We start from the raw sequence: 20,129 nt of genomic DNA on the forward strand, positions 1-20,129 counted from the left end.
GAGGGTGATGGACTGCCCGATGTGAAAGGCCGAAACAACCTTGGGCAGGAAAGAAGGTCTAGTCCTCAGAACCACCTTGTCAGGATGAATGGACAGGAAAGGAGGTTGGACAGAAAGAGCCTGGAGCTCACTCACCCTCCTGGCAGAGGTGATGGCAACCAGGAAAGCCGTCTTTAAAGTCAGGAGACGGAGAGGGCAAGAATGAAGGGGCTCAAAGGGAGCGCACATCAGGAAAGTTAGAACCAGGTTCAAATCCCACTGAGGCATTACAAACGGAACAGGTGGAAACATGTGAGTGACGCCTTTCAAGAATCGAGTTACAATCGGGGATTTGAACAAAGAAGGCTGATCAGGAAGCCTCAAAAAGGCTGAAAGGGCAGAAAGGTAGCCCTTGATAGTGCCCAGAGCAGAGCCCTGCTGGGCAAGAGAAAGAAGAAACAGAAGAACCTCCGAAAGAGGGGCAGAAAGAGGATCCACAGCCTTTGCTGTGCACCATGCCACAAATCTGTTCCACCGACAGGCGTATACCGACTTAGTGGAGGGACGCCTGGCTGCCAGAATAACATCACAGACTTCAGGAGGCAAGTCAAATGGCCTCAACTGCCGCCGCTCAATCTCCAAGCATGGAGGTGGAGACTGGACAGGTTCGGGTGGAGGACCGTCCCCTGCTGCTGCGACAGAAGGTCCTCCTGAAGGGGCAGGCGGATCGGGGGACCGACTGACATGCTGAGTAGCTCGGGATACCAGTACCTTCGAGCCCAGTCCGGAGCCACAAGGATAACTTGGGCCCGGTCGCGCCTGATCTTCTTCAGCACTCTGGGCAGAAGTGGTATAGGCGGAAAGGCGTATAACAGACCGCAACTCCACTCGCGCCGAAAGGCGTCGCCGTGCGAGTGCCGTCTTGGAAACTCCAACGCGCAGAACTGATGACATTGCGCGTTCTCTTCTGTGGCGAATAGATCTAACCAAGGCTCTCCCCATTGCAGAAAGATGCCTTGCGCCACGTCCGAGTTCAGACGCCATTCGTGATCCATCGAGCACCGACGGCTGAGTTCGTCCGCCCTGGCGTTCAGAGAACCTGCCAGGTGTTGAACCGTCAGAGTCACGCCCTGACGTTCCAGCCATTGCCAGAGGCGCAGAGCCTCCTGGCAAAGGGTCCACGACCCCACACCGCCCTGTTTGTTGCAGTACCACATGGCGGTGGTGTTGTCGGTGAACACCTGCACTACACTCCCGTTGACAAAGGGGAGGAATGCCTTCAGTGCCAGACGAATCGCCCGTAGCTCCAACAGATTGATATGGAGCCGGGACTCCGCCGGAGACCAGATGCCTCTGATCTCTGCCTCTCCCAAGTGGCCACCCCAGCCCTGGAGGGACGCGTCCGTCACGACAACGTGCTCCGGTTGGGGAAGGGAGAGGGACTTGCCCCTGACCCAATCGCGGTCCGTAAGCCACCACTGCAGTTGTCTCGCAGTGCCCTCCGAGATCAAGACGTGGTCGGACAAGTTGCCCTGATGCTGGGCCCACTGAAACTTCAGGTCCCACTGCAGAGCCCGCATCCGCCACCTGGCGTGATGCACCAGAAGGATGCAGGAAGCCATCAGTCCCAGCAGCCGCAGCGTCAACCTGACCGAGACTCGGGATAGCGGCTGAAAGATGGGAATCAAAGCCTGAATATCCCGAACCCGCCGTTCCGGAGGATAAACCCGAAACTGCGCCGAGTCCAGAACCGCTCCGATGAAAAGGAGCTTTTGAGAGGGACACAGGTGTGATTTCGGCACGTTGATGGAGAACCCCAGGCCGTGCAAGAGGTCTGCCGTCATCTGAAGGTGGTGGACGACTGTCTGGGGCGAGCCCGCCTTCAACAACCAGTCGTCTAGGTAGGGGAAGACTGAAACCCCTAACCTGCGCAGATGGGCTGCGACCACCGCCATCACCTTTGTGAACACCCGTGGGGCGCTGGTAAGGCCGAAGGGGAGCACGATAAACTGAAAGTGCTCCTGGCCTACCGTGAACCGCAGGTAACGCCGGTGGGCCGGCAGGACGGGGATGTGAAAATAGGCGTCCTGCAAGTCCAACGCTACCATCCAGTCTTGCGGGTCTAGAGCAGCCAAGACCTGAGCTAACGTCAACATCTTGAACTTCTCCTTCCGGAGGAAGCCGTTGACGTTCCTTAGATCCAAGATAGGACGTAGGCCCCCCTTGTCCTTCTTGGGCACCAGAAAGTAGTGGGAATAACAACCACGCCCTACTTCTGGCCCAGGAACGCGCTCGACGGCCCCCTTGGCCAAGAGGGCCGTAACTTCCTCCTGCAGAAGTGTCAAGTGGTCCCCCGACACACGGTGGTTCTGCGGTGGCATGGCTGGAGGAGAGGTCTCGAAGGGGAGGGAGTAGCCCCTTCGGACAATTTGCAGCACCCACCTGTCCGAAGTGATCGTGCGCCAGTGAGCGTGGTGATGGCGAACCCTGCCACCCACTGGCGTCACATGGGGCCGAAAGCACGGACTAGGAGGATTTTGGGGTAGATGCTGCGGGGGAAGGTGTGGTCTGACCCCGCCGTTGTCCCCGACCGCCACCACGGCGGTTTCCACGGCCGCCACCGCGTTGGAAGGATTGTTGCGGCGCGTGGCTGGCAGCACGTGTGGGGGCGCCCCTTCCTTGGCCACGAAAGGGACGAAACGAACCCGGTTGCTGACGCTGGGTCGAGAGACCCAAGGACTTGGCCGTGACCCTGGAGTCCTTGAAGCGTTCCAGCGCGTGGTCCGCTTTGTCACCGAACAGGTGACAGCCATCAAACGGCATGTCCATCAGGGTATTTTGGACATCAGCCGAAAAATTGGCGGATCTCAGCCAGGCGTGACGACGAATCGCCACCGTCGTAGACATAGCCCTGCCCAGCGAGTCGGTCGTATCAAGACCACACCGAATGGAATATTTCGCTGCATCCCGGCCCTCAGCTACAGCTTGACCGAGCTTTGCCCGCACCTCCATGGGGCATTCTGGCAGCAGCTCCGCGACCGTATCCCACACAGAGTGGGTGTAGCGGCCCAAGAGGCAGGCGGTGTTGCAAGACCGCAGGCCCAAACTAATGGACGAGAAGACCTTTTTGCCAAACTGGTCATACCTCTTGGATTCCCGGTCGGGCGGGGCCGACGGGAATGCGGACTGGGAGGTCGAGGCCTGGATCACCAGACTCTCAGGAGTGGGGTGGGTAGACAGGTACTTGGGGTCGTCCGGACAAGGACGGTGGCGCCTGGCCACGTTCCGATCAACAGGCGCACCTGAAGCGGGCCTGGACCACGTGCCCAACAGAACGTCAGACAAGGCTTCATTAAACGGCAGCAGAGGCTCCAAAGGGCATGACTGCGGTTTGAAGACCTCGGTGAGGATGTTAGGCCTCACGGCCGCGACGGGGAGCTCAAGGTTTAAGGCCTTGGCAGCCCTCATCAGCACCACAGAATAGGCAGCTCCCTCCACCGATGCCACGGTTGGAGGAGAGATCAAACCAGGGTTAGGGGAGTCGTCCAAACCACTGGCATCCCCCAAGTCACCCGTCCAGTCCGGGTCATACTGGCACTCGCGAGCCAGAGGGTCCTCGGACCCCTCCCAACCTTCACCGTACTCCTCATCCTCTCCGTATTCGGAGTCAATGATGAAGACCGGCTCCTCGGGGTTCATGGGCCCCACCGGCGCCGGGACCGGCGTCGATCGACGCCCGTCCGGCGCCGCGTCCGGCGTCGGAGAAGGTAAGGGGACGGCGCCGCCCGGAGCCGGCGTCGGAACCCCACCGCCGGCCGGAACCGGCAGCGGAGAACCGGCGCCGCGCGGGGGCGGCGTCGGGGGTAACCCCGATGGCAACGGCGCCGGGGAGGCCGGAAGACCAGCCGGCGCCGATCCCGAAGGTCCCTGCGGCGCCGGGGTCGGAGCCGTCGGCGGCGCCGAGGCAGGGACACCCGAACCGCCAGGGCCCCCAGACGGTAGCACTGGGCCCGAAGGCGCCGTAGGCCCCGTCGGAGAAGCGAGCGCCCTCATGGCCATGAGGAACGCCTCGATCTCCTCAGGCGTCGCGCCATGCCCAGGGACCGGAGGGTATGAGGCAGGCCGCGCCGGCGACTCTCGCGGAGCCGCGGGGATGGGGTCACCCGAGCCCCCGGCCGCATCGCGCGAGCGTCGGGGGGAGTCGGGGGTACGATGACGACGCCCCGACTTCTTGTGTTTCTTACCTGACGAGGATGACGAGTGGCGTCGACTTCCGGAGCGCCCGGCGCGGCTCCGCGACCGCTCCCTCGAACGCTCTCTCGACCTCCGGCCGGACCGGGACCGCTCCCGGTCCCGACGTGGGGCCGACACCCGGAGCTCCAGCAGCTTGCGGGACCGCTCCCGTCTAGCCTTGTTGGTAAGGGCCCGGCAGTCGACGCAGGATTCCACGTCGTGGTCGGGGCCCAGACACCGGAGGCAGAGGCGGTGATGGTCTGTGACCGACATCGTGCGCTCACAGCCATCGCAATTCTTAAATCCTGGCATCCTATCAGGCACAATAGTAGAAAAAGACAATCGAAAAAACTTGGTCAAAGACCGGAGTACTGCTCTTCAGATCTGCGTCCACTGGCGCGGAAAAAAGAAGAACTGACGTCAGCGCGCGGAGGCGGCGTCTATGTACTCCAGCGACGTCATCACGGCGCACGACGCCGACGACGGACGCGGAGCCGCAGGGGACGCCTGCAGACGACGCCTACCGACGCGCAGGGGTACTGCTACGCAAAAGTTTCCGGATCCAGACTGACGCCTGGGGATATTCTAAGGTAAGGAATCTAACACTAACGTGTTTCTTTCAGATCTATTACGCACCGGCCTTGCGTGAGGGAGAAGCCGGCCTGTGAGTGCAGTGGAGCCGGCGCCGGCTGGGCGTGGCTTCGCGGAGCAGCGGTTCACTTCTGCCCCCTTATCGCTGCCAGTGTTGCTCCGCACTATCGAGACACTGGGATGATCATGGGCGCTCTGCTGTAACGGACCGAAGACCTCAACGGACGACTGGCCACGTGGAGGGTGTGCCTCGGATCCTTAGCGAGGCTGTACGGCCTGGGCGCGGCTGCTACTGGACGGCGCAGAGACGGCTGTCTGCGTCCACTGATGAGACGAAGTGTCCTCCTCGTCCCTGCGAGCGACCCAACACTCTAAGGTGGAGCCCGTGGCGTGCAACGGCTACGGGTCGAAGGCATTGGCCCTGCGCGGTGGACCCAGGTCCGGCATATGAGCGGACCTAGAGGCCTATTCTACCCTGCGGGCTAACTGGCTGGCCCGCGCTGTCTTCTCTCCGGTGGCGGTGGACTGGGTTGTGGTTTGGCTGCCTTGGTGACCCGGTTGATAGAGGCGGAGAACCCGGGCCTTATTGCCGGACGACACTATCCCTGCATTGCTTTTTGGACTCTGGCGGTAAGCTCCTGAGCCGCCATCTTGATCAGGCGACAGCCGCCCGTGACTCAGTTACTCCTGAGCACTCTTCGTCCCCGGTGGGGATGCGATAGCCTTGACTCCACGGCACGGCCGAGCCTCCGTGATGTCCAATTTGCCGCGCAAAGGGAGGACGGTAAAGGACGGAGCATCTACATCATCGCAGCCGCCATCTTCCCCGGGGGCTAGTGGTTCGTCTAGACAGTCGGACGAGGAGGCGCCCGCCACCAAGGCCTTCATGACGGAGCTTTTCGCCTCTATCAAGGAAGATATCTCAGAGCTTCGCGCCCAGCTAGCGTCGGATCTAAGGGAGGTCCGGAGGGACGTAGACGGCATTGGTGAACGAGTGGCCACCCTGGAAGATCACGACTTAAGTGTGGCGAATGATGTGCACCAACTACAACAGGATATTATTTGCCTTACGGAGCAGAATTTGGACCTGCAGGCCCATGCGGAGGACTTGGAGAATCGCTCCAGGAGAAACAACATTCGCATCAGGGCGGTTCCTTGGGACGGTGAGGCTGGAGACTTGAGAGAGTATGTCCAGGCCCTCTTCCTGCAGGTATTGGATGAGGAGGACGTGCAGGAAATCAAAATGGACAGGGTGCACAGAGTTGGCCTGCCCAGGCGAGGGGGTGGCCCCCCCGGACATCCTCGTGTGTGTGCATGACTTTCAGACGAAGGAGCATATCCTCCGGAAAGCTAGAGCCATCACCTCCTTACAGTTTAGAGGCCATCGGCCGCAACTATTTCAGGACTTAGCGGCGTCCACGCTCCAGAAGAGGAGAGACTTCCGCCCAGTGACTGCTTTTTTGCGGGAGCGTAACATCTCGTATTCCTGGGGGCACCCCTTCCGTATAATATTCCGATGGCAGAACAGGCTGGCGCAGATCCGCTCCCTGCAGGCCGCGAAAGAGCTTCTGGGGCTGGAGGACGTTCCTTCCTCTCAGGCGGCGCATCCCTCCCCATCGAGGCGACGGCGCCGATCTCCCTCATGGCATCGAGTTGGCTCTTCCCCGGACCGGGGGCGTCCGGACCACACTGCTAGCTTGCAGGAGAGAGAATCTGCGGTGGTGTCGGTGGCCTCGGCCACGCTTGCAGATACTCGGCAGAGCTCTGGAGCGGCATGATCCCTGACTTCCTTGATGGTCGGGCGCTGGAGAGTCTCTGTCCCTACGGTCCCAGGGTACTATGGTACTTTTGGAGAAGACACCCCGGGCCATGGCCCTGGGGGCCCCCGAACTGGTGCCCCCACTAGCGCCAGCTATCCACCAGTCCCAGTTCGCCTACTTGACGTTGCGTTTCCTCCGAGAAGACACCAGTATCTGCCCTGCGCGCCCCTGAACTATATAAATCCCTGTCCCACACCATGTTGAAGTCCCCCAGCAGTATTAAGTGCCCGTCTACAAAGTCCCCCATCTTGTCCAGCATTGTATAGCATCGCCTTCGGGGTGCCAATCGACTCTGAGACGCTCGCAGAGACCACCGGCATCGAGCGGAGAGGTCCGGTGTCCCCGGCGAGACCCTAGGTGACCGTACAGCGCCACTACGGACAGTTCGTCACCCGGCCTATTACGCACCGGCCTTGCGTGAGGGAGAAGCCGGCCTGTGAGTGCAGTGGAGCCGGCGCCGGCTGGGCGTGGCTTCGCGGAGCAGCGGTTCACTTCTGCCCCCTTATCGCTGCCAGTGTTGCTCCGCACTAACGAGACACTGGGATGATCATGGGCGCTCTGCTGTAACGGACCGAAGACCTCAACGGACGACTGGCCACGTGGAGGGTGTGCCTCGGATCCTTAGCGAGGCTGTACGGCCTGGGCGCGGCTGCTACTGGACGGCGCAGAGACGGCTGTCTGCGTCCACTGATGAGACGAAGTGTCCTCCTCGTCCCTGCGAGCGACCCAACACTCTAAGGTGGAGCCCGTGGCGTGCAACGGCTACGGGTCGAAGGCATTGGCCCTGCGCGGTGGACCCAGGTCCGGCATATGAGCGGACCTAGAGGCCTATTCTACCCTGCGGGCTAACTGGCTGGCCCGCGCTGTCTTCTCTCCGGTGGCGGTGGACTGGGTTGTGGTTTGGCTGCCTTGGTGACCCGGTTGATAGAGGCGGAGAACCCGGGCCTTATTGCCGGACGACACTATCCCTGCATTGCTTTTTGGACTCTGGCGGTAAGCTCCTGAGCCGCCATCTTGATCGGGCGACAGCCGCCCGTGACTCAGTTACTCCTGAGCACTCTTCGTCCCCGGTGGGGATGCGATAGCCTTGACTCCACGGCACGGCCGAGCCTCCGTGATGTCCAATTTGCCGCGCAAAGGGAGGACGGTAAAGGACGGAGCATCTACATCATCGCAGCCGCCATCTTCCCCGGGGGCTAGTGGTTCGTCTAGACAGTCGGACGAGGAGGCGCCCGCCACCAAGGCCTTCATGACGGAGCTTTTCGCCTCTATCAAGGAAGATATCTCAGAGCTTCGCGCCCAGCTAGCGTCGGATCTAAGGGAGGTCCGGAGGGACGTAGACGGCATTGGTGAACGAGTGGCCACCCTGGAAGATCACGACTTAAGTGTGGCGAATGATGTGGACGCATCCCACGTCGGTGTATACCACGTGGGATGCGTGCAAGGCCTCCTTACGGGGTACGTGCCTCGCCCTTAACGCGAATCTTAACAAACTTCAGCGGAAGGAGAGGGAAGCTCTGGAATCGGAGCTTGCGACCCGGAGCAGGCGCACAAGGCGAACCCCTCCAGGGTGACCCTTCGCCCCCTTACGGCGGTGCGAGGGAAATTGAAGGCCCATTACAACAACAGGGCGGAATTCACCCTTCTACGTCTTAGACGTGTCTCCTATTCCCAGGGCAATAAGGTTGGACGCCACCTTGCCCGGCAGCTTCGAGAAAAGCGCGAGAGGGATTACATCGGGGGTATACGGGACCGTACGGGTACTATTCAACATAAGGATGTGGACAAGGCGGCCATTTTTGGTCGCTTCTACGAGGATCTCTACTCGGGCGACGCTCTAGATCCAGAAGCCCAGTCTGCGTTCTTGGGCGGTTTGCCTCTACCACGGGTCTCCAGGGAATGGAACGATTTGTTGTCTTCCCCCATCTCTAGGGAGGAGGTGCTGGACGCCATTAAGGCTCTGAAACTACATAAGGTCCCCGGTCCTGACGGCTACACGGCCCTATTTTACGAAACATTTGCATCTGACATCTGCGACTACCTAGTTTCCCTCTTCAACGCGATGGCCTCTGAGGGTAGGACATCAGACACCATGATTACTATTATCCCCAAACCGGTGAAGGATCCTACCTACTGCGCCTCTTACCGTCCGATAGCGCTCCTTAACCTGGACGCTAAATTGTACTCCTCCATTCTTGCGGGCAGACTGCAAGACCTGATGCCAGCTCTGATCCACCCAGATCAGTCCGGATTCATTAAAGGTAGACAAACTCACGACAATTTGCGGCGCGTCATCCATTTGATACCGGCAGTGTTGGTAGGGCTTGACGCGGAAAAAGCCTTTGATTGCGTTGATTGGGGGTTTTTACACCGCACGTTGGTGGCCTTCAGGTCCTCGCCCCGATTCATAAGAATGCTTGAGGCCAATTACAACAGTCCAACCTCTCGGGTGTTGGTTAACGGTCACAGGTCCGGGAGTTTCCACCACTCCTGAGGGACACGCCAGGGCTGTCCGCTCTCGCCCCTTCTCTTTGCGCTTAGCATAGAACCGTTGGCGCTGGCGATCCGGGAAAACGAGCGGATCTTGGGTCTCCCCTTCACGGGTGAGCAACATAAGATCTCACTCTTCGCCGATGACGTATTGTTGTCCATTCGAGATCCGGCGTTGTCGTTACCCCATGTCCATACAGTGCTATCCGAGTATGAAACAGTGGCAGGCTTCAAAGTTAACTTTGATAAGTCATACATCTTGAAATTAACCCTACCGCCTGGTGAGGTGCACCAGATCCGGTCGCTTACTCCACTCTCGTGGTCAGCTTCCTCCCTGTTATACCTGGGCGTACGGCTGACCTCTACCATAGGCGCCTTATTCCAGGCTAATTTCCCTCCGATGCGGGCGTTGATTCGTGCGGAATTAGAGTGGTGGAAACCCAAATATATCTTGTGGTTGGGTAGGATTCATGCGCTTAAAATGGTCCTCCTGCCTAAACTCCTGTACCTCTTCCAAGCCTTGCCCATCCCGATAGGAGTGGATTATTTCCGTCGGCTTAAGGCCTTGATGTTGAAATACGTCTGGCAAGGCGGTCGGGCGCGACTTCCGTATGCGGTTCTCCGACGACCACGGCTGGAGGGGGGGGGTGGGGTTCCCGGACATGAACTTGTATTACAAGGCTGCCCAATTGAGGGTTCTGGTGGAATGGTCCCAACAGCTCTCGGAGAAGCACTGGCTCCATATGGATCGAAGCGTTGCGGGACATTCCATCTGGGACCTAGCTTGGAAACCTAAGGTGGACCGGCCCAGAAACGCGTACATTAGCACCCCTACCAGCACGGTGTTAAAGGTCTGGGACACGGTCAGTAGCGATGATCGGTGGACCACATTCCCGTCCCCGTTCACCCCGATCCATTTCAACCCGGCCTTCCCTCCGGCGTTGACGGAGGGTTCCTTTGAGGTCTGGAGGGAGGGTGGTTATAGGGCCCTCACCCACCTGTTCCATGGTGCCTCGCCCCTCACTTTCCATAATTGTATGAGGGATTATGGTGTTCTGCCGACAGAGCGCTTTCGTCACCTTCAGCTCCTGCACTGGGCGACGTCGCCTGGAGTGGTGGACGCAGCTACCAGACCTTTGACGAAATTTGAAACTTTTATCCTTCGCACATCCACCATGAAGGGGGCGATTTCTTTTCTGTATGGGATGCTATTAGACACCACAATGTCCCCCAGGCCTCGGTATATGGATCACTGGGAGAGTACTCTTGGGAGGGACATTTCCGACAGCGAATGGAGGAGCTTGTGGTGGGATGTGACGGCACATAACCATTCTACTGATCTCAGAGAGGCCCATATGAAGCTTCTGTTCGACTGGTATTTGTATCCGTCCAAATTGCACCGAATATTCCCGACTACCTCGGATAGGTGCTGGCGGGGCTGCGGGATGTTGGGCGACTTCAGCCACATCTGGTGGGACTGCCCCACCATCCGACCATTTTGGTCCGAGATTCTCTCCCACATTAAAGATGTGCTGGGTTACCCACTCCCGGATTCAATGGACTTTGTCTTGTTGGGCCTCAGAGACCCGCTGCTTGAACACCAGACTAGGGCTGATAAGCGCATTATGTGGCTATGCTTGGGGGCGGCCAAGCTGACTTTGGCTGCCGCTTGGAAAAGCCCGACTGCTCCTGCCATTTCTTTATGGCATGCACGGCTATGGCGTCTACTGAGTATGGAGCGACTCTCAGATATCTTCCTGGGGAATTTTAAAAACTTCATGTTCAATTGGGGCCCCTTGGTGAGATTTTTGTCACGTGGTTTGCCTTCGGCAGTTTGCCCTTCAGCACTACGGGCACTTCATCTCTTTCAAATTTAATCACTGGTGTGTATGTTGCTGTTTTGCATGAGTGCTGGTCGCCACCACTGGGTGGGGGGTGGGGGATGGGGAGGGGAGGGGGGAGGCGGGGTGGTAGTTGGGGTTGTTGTTTTTCTCTTGTTGCGACTTGATATGCCTTCGCGAGAGGACGCTATGATTGTGATCGTGCTTGGATTATTCTTCTCCAGCTGGGGACTTTGCACCAACCGCTGGGACTTCAATGCGCACTTCGGATATTGTGGACAGGAGGCCCATATCATTAGCACTCCTGTTGTCTCTGCTGGTTGCCGTCCCTGTTGATGCACAATCTGGGTTTTCTTTTATCCTTTTTTTTTGCAATAATGCTCTTTAACACCCCCTGTGTGGGGATATGTGGCAGATTGTCGCCTGTTCCTTTTCTCTCCTTCTCCCTTCTCTTGTTCTTTTTTTACTACTCCTCTCTTTCTCTACTTTCACCTTTGCAAACTATAAATACAAATTAAAAAAAAAAAGTCTCTAAGTGGAAGCAGACAAGTCCTAGGGCTCGTGTCCAGAGCCCACAAAGTACATACACAAGTATATACAAGAGGTCTCGAACGCTCGACCTAAAAAGGACAACGAAAGATCGATTAAAGGAGCCCAAATTGAGAGTATAATGCAAGGAAGATGAATGGGGTAGAAGATATGAATGCAATGATGCGCTGTATAACAAAGGAGCAAGAAAAAAAATTAAGTTGCTGATGCTGTGTACCTGTATGTTTTTCCGTCCTTGTGGTGCTCATCATCATCCTCGTTCGATAGGTCATAGGGGTCATGGAGATCAGGCATAGTAGGGTCAGGCAGCCGCTTCTTCTTGCGCCCTCGGCTGGTCTTGGGAAGCCCGCTGCCATCTTTCAGCTTGGAGAGGTCGGGCACCACCTGCAAGGCCTGGGAGCTCTGAAGTGCTGAGATGATCATAGCAGGAGGAGCAGAAATCGGGAAGGTGTGCCCTCCGGAAGAGGTGGTGATCATGGAGCCTGACGGGGAGGTGATAACCAGGCCAGCTGAAGAGAGGGGAACATACAAGTCAGTATTGTAAGATTTTGATGCCTGAAACTGGGCTACAGAAATCTCTCACATGTCTATCTTTTAATGTTCAGGATCTAAAATAATTTCTTTAAAAACAAAGTCCGCCTGAGTAGACACTTGGCGACCACAATCCATACTGTGCCAAGTATGAGCCTACAATGCCTTCCCACTTCAATTGTTTACCAGCAAAACGCCCACCTGCAAGCATTTCTAACAAGACATGCAAGGTGAAGGTGCTGCCTGCAAAATAGTCCTGAGCAGCATGGTTTGGAAGGCGGAATTACTCTTGCAGTAAACCAATAACAACAAATACCAGTTTGTCAGGACTACACAGTCATTTCACTACTACATCCCATGCCTGAAGTCCAAGCGGGTAGAGTTTGTTTGGTTCCAGCCTCAATCCCCACTCAGTAGAATACTGAGCTTTTAACATTCGAAGAGTGACCTGCACTCAGCTATGATGCACAGGCAAAAGATGGACACCTTTATCTAGACGTAAGTTGTGATGTCCAACTTGGGGCACACAGCGGTCCTAAACCTTGTGCGTGCTTGTGAATTATTCAGATGCCTGCCATACATCACATTATACCACCCAAGCAGTGTAAAAGCAACAACTGACTGGACATCAGACTTATAAATAACAGAATACTGGTAGCTTCATGATTATAGTTAAAAAGTGTTCAGAGATGGATTTTTCTTTGATCTCGGCTTCCTCAGTCTCATTCAAAGGCCACTGATGTTTGTTTGAACTCGCCCATCCCCAGCGAGCATAACAAACGGAAAGAGATGGGAGGTCTACCGAGCACTGCCTGCAAAACACACTATAGTGTCAGGGAGGACTTCACAGACTAAAGAAGGGCCCCAAGGGATGAAAGTGATCGAGCGAGCACAGAAAACAAACAACCTTTTGCCCCAAAACACTATTCCAGAAGATAGACCAATGAGTTAATAGAGGGTTCACCTCAAGCTCACCTGCTGTCATGAGGCCTGCAGACTGCACAGGCACCACTGTGATGTTCTGGGTCACAGAGGCCTGACTGTGTGGGGTCAGATGCTCCTTGCTATCCTGCGTTTCCATGGTGATGCCTGCTGGTAGAGAGACAGAGGTAGGCAGGGAGACAGAGGTTGGCACCGTGAGGAGGGCAGGGTAATGGGATGCCCCCAAACCACAGCCTTTCTCCTGCATCAGTTGATCCTTCACCTTGTTGAGGAACATAGAGTTCTCGATCTGATGACAAAGAGAGACATAAAAGATGGTAAGCAGCCAGAAGCAAACTTTAATTTTCACATCACAGACATAACACAAATTTTCACTGTCCTGTAGCACAAGTTATTACCATCCATACCAGGAGGACATCCTGCAGCCAGACCACCAGCGTAAAAGAAAAACATTCATAGAAGTCTAAACCTCTAGGACCCGTTTAAACATCTGTTGGTTATACACCACTGACCCCCGTCCCAATAATTTGTTTGCAAGTTTTTGCTTGTGTACATTGGGTTATGAACTCCTCTTGTAGGTTGGACTGTGAGCACTCAGGCTCTTTATAATTTGAACATTAGACAAGTCCAGATTAAAGATGTGAACATACTCAAAGTATGTAGAGTCTGTTGGTGACTGATATTATGTAGCAAGGCTACTATTCGAAAAACATCATGGTCAGGGATTCACAAGAAAGCCCACCTGGTTAGACTCGTGGTAGTGTATGGTAGTTCTGCAATTTGAGATTTTCATCAGAGCCTTCAATCGTTTTATTAGTGATCAGGGTCATGCTTGCAATACAGGCGGCTCAGGAGATCACTGAATGAGGAGCATGGTCCTCACTTTCTCACCTACGAAAACATCAAGTCAACCAGTATAATCGCTCCATTTTAGTACGACTCAAATGAAGCATTTCCTTGAGGATCCTTCTTAGCCATATAAACATGAGTTGCATGTTAAAGACTAACTCTTCCCACTCTTTGTCACTTTGTGTGCAGCCATACTCAACGCATTAGAGGAGAGGTAGATATTTATTTTCTTTAGCAGAATTAGAACCATCCTGCCTTATAGCAGTGTATCTAACAAGAAGGATTAACTTCCTTTTCATGTTTAATAGAAAACTTGGACAGAAGATTATGGGACACTCCCTAAGCATCGAACACCAAGTCAGTAGATCACTAAAGTCTCAAAATAATCCACCAAAAGGACGTGATGTTACCAGACACTAGAAGACCACTCTAAGGAATGGAGTCTTAGTGATTGAAATGTATTTATTTTCCGGTGACTTATCCGAGAGCATTGTGGGTTGGATGTTAAAGAAAAAAAAAAGAGAGAGAGAGAGAGAGAGAGAGAGAGAGAGAGAGAGAGAGGAAGCCACTTTCACTGGGGATAACTATGTGAAATGGAAGAAGCTTTGGTCCGTGCATGTTCTTAGCATCAAACAAATGCACAGAGGAATGACCTACTGTGCAGGCTTGGTCAGAGGTGCAAGTAGTTTAGGTACAGTTCTAAACTAGCAATTTTCTTCTTGCTAAGGGATAGGCGCCTGCTGGTTTGGACACAATGCACATATCCTATCGGGTTCAAACGGTCTACCATTTGTTCCATTATTCAGATTTAGGAAATGCAACAAAATCCAAATATAATAAGACACTTGACAGGAACTTCAACATTATATTACCTTCACTGTCACAAGTTTCATTACTATGCAGAACTTCAAGATTTTTCTTAGATGCATACACGTTATATTTTTATGAGATTGTTTTATATTTTAATGTGGTTGCTACTTCAGTAAAATGTAAACCTTCTAGTGGACATCTTCTGTGACAAGACAACTACATTCCTGGGGCACTACACTCTTGGTCCATAACTTGAATGATGCCACAGAACCATTTCTTCTCCCAAGCTCTGAACTAAAGCTACAGTGTTTGTATATGCACATTCATCCATTTGCAGCTGCTACTTAAGCAGTATTTCTCCCCCAGATCCAGCTTTCTATTCATCCACTACTTTTATCCTGTTCTACAACGGAAGAAAAAGGTCGTACATTTTGACACAAGGAACTACCATTTTTATAAGTCAAACCCATAACAGCCCAATATGTACCCAATTGCCAAGACCTTCTCTTAGGATTCTGAACTGAGAGGACTGAGAATTGACACTATACATCAGTCTAAACCACTAAGTAACAACCACATTCAACAAAGAAAAACATCCACTAGATTTAACAAACTAGTACTTACTGACAAATCAATCGTTACAATGTAACACACCAAATACTACTGCAACCCACACCATCTACTGTAGCCTCTCTTTCAAACAACACACCAATACACAAACATCTACTTCATCAAGGCCACTTCAACCCCATCCTGATCAAGCAACATCAAACACTGCAGCCACACTTTGCCAAATAACACCAGATAATTAAATTTAACTCCAACTACTGCATTTATTACCTCATCATACTTACAGTACTATACACTACCTTCCGCTTCAAACTCACAAAGATGAAAGTCTAGATATGAACAACTATATTTTCTCTACAGAACCCAATAACACATCTGTTATAACAAATCACACTAGCATCAACTCCCAACAATGCATCAACATCCACTACAACTTTATCTTCTTACATCAACAGACCAACACCCAATACAACAATATTAATGCAACCTCGCCCTCTTCAAGCTACACCACTGCAATTACTGCAAACTAACAAACTGTAAAAAGCACAAAAGATTCAAATTATTCAAATATTTTTGTTAAAATAACAATCCAAAAACTATTCAAATCAGCACGCACAACTCATGTAGCCCCCACCTACACCAGAAATCCACTACAACCCGAATAAAGATTCCCACTCCTAACAAACCAGTAGGCAAACCCCCATTCTCTCCTTTGCAGTCATTAACATTTACCAGCAACATACTAACATTCGCTTCCATCCCTGGATCTCCCAGCTGGAAGGCATGTAGAAAATTTTGCTGACAGTCTTGCTGTGTAGAACTGAGACTTCCTGCCGTCCCGGCCTCTCCTTGAAGGAGGCACTGAAGGGAGTAGCTTAGGAGCATCCGCTCTGGGGAGCTCATGGTTCCTGCTGTACCAGCCTATCTCAGCAGGATGTACTGTAAAGGGAAGTGGGTAGGAAGAAGAGTGTTTGTGAGGCACATCAAAAATCAGTGAGAGAAACAAACAAGGGCATAGAAGGAACTCAAATACAAGATTCTGGCATTAGTCCAGTCCTGAAATATCTGCATAGTAAGAATAAAATGTTAGGAAAAAAGATACATAGTGAAATTTCCTGGGAGACAGTAAACAAAGATGTAAGTTTTTAGCGGTGTGTTTGAATGAAGCAGTCCAGTAAAATCCAATCGTGTAATTCATATGAATGTACAAAGAATCACAATCAGATGATTTACCGTTGTATAGAATGCTTTTGTGAGTGGGGTGTACATTTTAAATTGATTTTATTTTTTAAATCTTCCCTGAGCAATCTTTTCCCATCATTCATGTTCACTTCGCAGCACTAAAAGGAGAGGAGAACAAGACAGTGTGTGGAAGCTATTACTCACGACAGTTTGAGTTGCAAGTAGGAATTTGAGCCTTGGATTAGGTTTATATACACATCACAAAAGATGGAGTCTGGGGGCAAGTGTTCGCTAGAAACAACTACAGTCAGGGTTGTCTTCATGTGAGGAACTGTGCAGAAGTTGCATATTTGGTATGGTTCGGATATCAGGAAAATGGGAAGCTCACTCTCAGTTTTCTCTTCCCTGAAGCGTAAAAAAAAAGGGTAAATGCAGCTCCGTGGTGGATGAATCCTAGCAAAAAGTATATAATGGGAATGTTACATTCTTTCCTTTCTGCTATAGAAGACTGAATTGTGCACCAAATTTAAACCGAGTTCCTTTATTCTACAGTGTCCGATTCAGACACGTCCATAGACCAATAAAAAGGAGAGTTTTTATCAACTTTAGTGAGTGTCAAGGTAAAATCAATAAATGTATTTTGATTAATACAAGTGTCTTCAGATTACTGTATTTACTACTATACTTGTATATTTGGAGCAAATAAAGCTACAATTGTTTTAGAAACCGAGGATTACTGGTTAGATGTATAATAATTTAACTACTTGTTAAGAAATTAGGATGTTGGGCTCGTATGACAACAGGGTCTACAACCTGAAAAGTAAAAAACACACTGGGTGAACAAGTTAGTGAAATGCAGAATATGAAGAGTGAAAAGAAAGCAAGGCAGGAGACAGAGGAGATGGCTGGAGGTTGGACGATTGAAATCTCTGTCTGGAAATCGAAGACGACCTGAGAGGAAGAGAGTCAGGATGAGATCTCAACTCACAAGAGTGGGACAGGAAAGTGTCCTGTACAGGGTGAAATGGGAGGTAAGAACACCGGAGGGAGGGGGGCCATGGGGGGGGTCACTGCTTGAAATAGAGAGAAAGTGGAAATACTTGGGCCTCCCTGATCAGGAGATGTGGGGATAGGGATGAGATAGACCTTCCTCCAAGAATGTGGCATGAGGCGACAGGAGGCGTTGCTATCTTACCAGGTAAACACAGGGGGGGGGGTCACTGCTTGAAATAGAGAGAAAGTGGAAATACTTGGGCCTCACTGATCAGGAGATGTGGGGATAGGGATGAGATAGGCCTTCCTCCAAGAATGTGGCATGAGGCGACAGGAGGCGTTGCTATCTTACCAGGTAAACACAGGAGATTAAAAGCAGTTACTCTGCAGAACAGATGAGTAGAGACCCCCCTGAACAAAATAGTGGACACTGCAACCATGTAGGGGTGGAAAAGCAACTTGCAGCTGTGCAGAAGAGGGATTGGGCAGGAGGTGGAGGAGGCATTACTGGTAAGATAGGCTGTCAACCTACAACAGTGAAGTGATGACATTGATGGGTTTCAGGAAGCTTCCCTGCAATTAAATTGTTAGGTTATGCAGAGGTTAACATGTAGCTAATTGGGTAAATTATACGAGACCAGATTGGAGATTAACTAGGTTGATGACTGGTAAAATAAGGAAAGGAAACTGCTGTTTGGGCACAGCAGGAAACAGGGTCACTGGTGGAGCACATCATTTAGAAAGGAGGCTCCTGGCTGGGGAGAGTGGTGAAGTGAAGCAGCAGCCTCAGCACAGCTCAGACGGAGGTGGTCATCAGTCTCACAGTGAGGAAGACTAAGGGTCAACAGCCTACATAGGGAAATAGCAAAGAGGCCGGTACCCTGCACGTAAGGAGACAGGCAGTGACAGCATGTCACAGACTGATATGAGATTGTTGCACTGCAAAAGATGGGTATGGACAGGTGCTGCAAAACACCCAGGGGATAGGAGGCCACATTGCTAAGGGGAAGATAATAGGTCCGGGCAGTACTTGGAGATGGAAAGAACAGGTTTGCCTGAAGGGCAGAAAGGCAGCAACGTGGCAGGAGAGAAATTAAGTAATCAAAAGTGGAAAAGGCAACTTCCCTGAAAATGTACAGGGACTCAGCAGGTCCTCTGGAAGAACAGGCCTGTGCTGCAGAAGGTGCAGGGCTCCAAACTGCATAGAGGATAGGAGGACTGTTTCAAAAAGAACGTCTGCCTGCACTCCATAGTGTACAGGGGCATATGCTGCAAGCGAGACATGGTTCACATCAAAGTTAAGAAAAAAGCCCACGTCCCAATCTTGCAGATTGGGGCATGGTTTGGAATAATGGCTTGCATGGACAGCAAGGCTACAGAGGAAGGAGACCGGCGTCTTAAGGGAGACTGGGATAAAAGGTCTTGTGGGAAACACTTACCTGTCCAGGCACTGTGTGTCCCGCCTGCCAGAAGTACGAGGAGGAGTTAAAGTGAGAGTCCTCCATTGTGATCTGTGGGAAAGGTGAGAAAATCCAGGTCACACATCTTCCTTTCTATAGATTCCAATGGCACTGAAATTTAAAATGAGGGATAAGAGCCCCTCTCATCCTAAATCAAAAACATTTAACAGGAAAGGAGGTGAATTTAATCACCAGACTATAAAGACTTTACGATTTTCCCAGTAATTCCAATCAGCATCTCCACTCAGCAAATAGGTGTCTGTTCAACCTCCGTCCCCAATAATGGAGATAAACTCATAGTTGCAGAAGCCATTTAATAAAGAAAAGACAGCAAAACAGAAGCCATCTTAGGAGTTTATTTCAGGTCTACATTTGGTGTATGAGTAGGACTTTAACATCATTGTGTATCTGCATGTTGGCAACGAAGAAATCCCAAGTGACATGCCCACCAGACTTCCTCCAGCTCTTATTTTAGACTGAGGTTAACTAGTCGATATGAAAAAGGCAGGTAAGCAATGGTGGCACATTGGTTTCCTATTCAGAAATGCAGATCAATCCTTTCAGGGCTTGAAGCAAACATCCTGTGTTGACTCTAAGAAATGACACAGTAATGTGTGGTCTCCTTTGGCATGTTGACACCCTGCTTGAACACTTTAATACTTCCTGAGCAAAACAGTTCACCTGGTTGATTCTCGTTTTCATATCAGCCAAGTTAAGGTTTGGACATTTACACTACACCTGGGCTTTCAGTGGTTCCCTCCAACATATAAGGGATAGTTACTGATTTTAACAGCACATAAAACAAAATATGTTTTAGAAGGGAGTAGAGTACCCTTGGTAAGGATATGTAAGAAAGTGCCCTCCTTTTACTTGATTGCCCCCACTTTTTGCCGAACTGTTCGATTTACTTTGACTAAGTGTGCCCAGGGTTCCTGCCAACCAGGTACCCAGGGCCTAGGTTCTTTCCCAAAAAACTGCATTGATACAAAACAAAACTGGCGCCCTTTGGCCACATAAAAGTCCCTTGTAACTCGTTCCATAGATACCAAGGGCACTGTGGCCAGGGAAGGCCCCTAAGGGCTGCAGCACTTATTGTGCCACCCTTAGAGGCCCTGTACCTTTACACACAGTCATTGCAGGCTGCGTGTTTTGCGGCAGAACCAAGTGAAGAGTCGACATGGCACACATCCCTGTGTGCCATGCCAAGAACCCACTGCCCTGGGTAAGCTGCCCCTCTAGCTGGGTGCACTATACCAGTGGTGAGGGTACAGGTGCATGAGCCCTGTACC

General features: G+C 52.1%; 1 protein-coding gene across 6 annotated transcripts in view; it reads right to left on the bottom strand.

Annotated features, from left to right (window-relative positions):
- Nucleotides 1-20,129, bottom strand: part of ZNF384 (zinc finger protein 384) — a 197,037-nt gene that overhangs the window by 150,887 nt on the left and 26,021 nt on the right. For 4 of the 6 annotated variants that reach the window (XM_086932906.1, XM_086932907.1, XM_086932909.1 and 1 more), the window contains exons 2-4: nt 18,820-18,891; nt 13,010-13,265; nt 11,721-12,012 (exon numbers count right to left, since the gene is read on the bottom strand). In XM_086932906.1, coding sequence (XP_086789032.1) covers nt 11,721-12,012; nt 13,010-13,265; nt 18,820-18,891 — 620 coding nt within the window. Of the gene's footprint in view, nt 1-11,720; nt 12,013-13,009; nt 13,266-15,952; nt 16,145-18,819; nt 18,892-20,129 lie in introns of all 6 variants that reach the window. The other 2 variants (XM_086932905.1, XM_086932908.1) reach the window with 1 other exon arrangement.

Source organism: Lissotriton vulgaris, chromosome 7, assembly GCF_964263255.1.
Source record: "Lissotriton vulgaris chromosome 7, aLisVul1.2, whole genome shotgun sequence".
NCBI lineage: Eukaryota > Metazoa > Chordata > Amphibia > Caudata > Salamandridae > Lissotriton > Lissotriton vulgaris.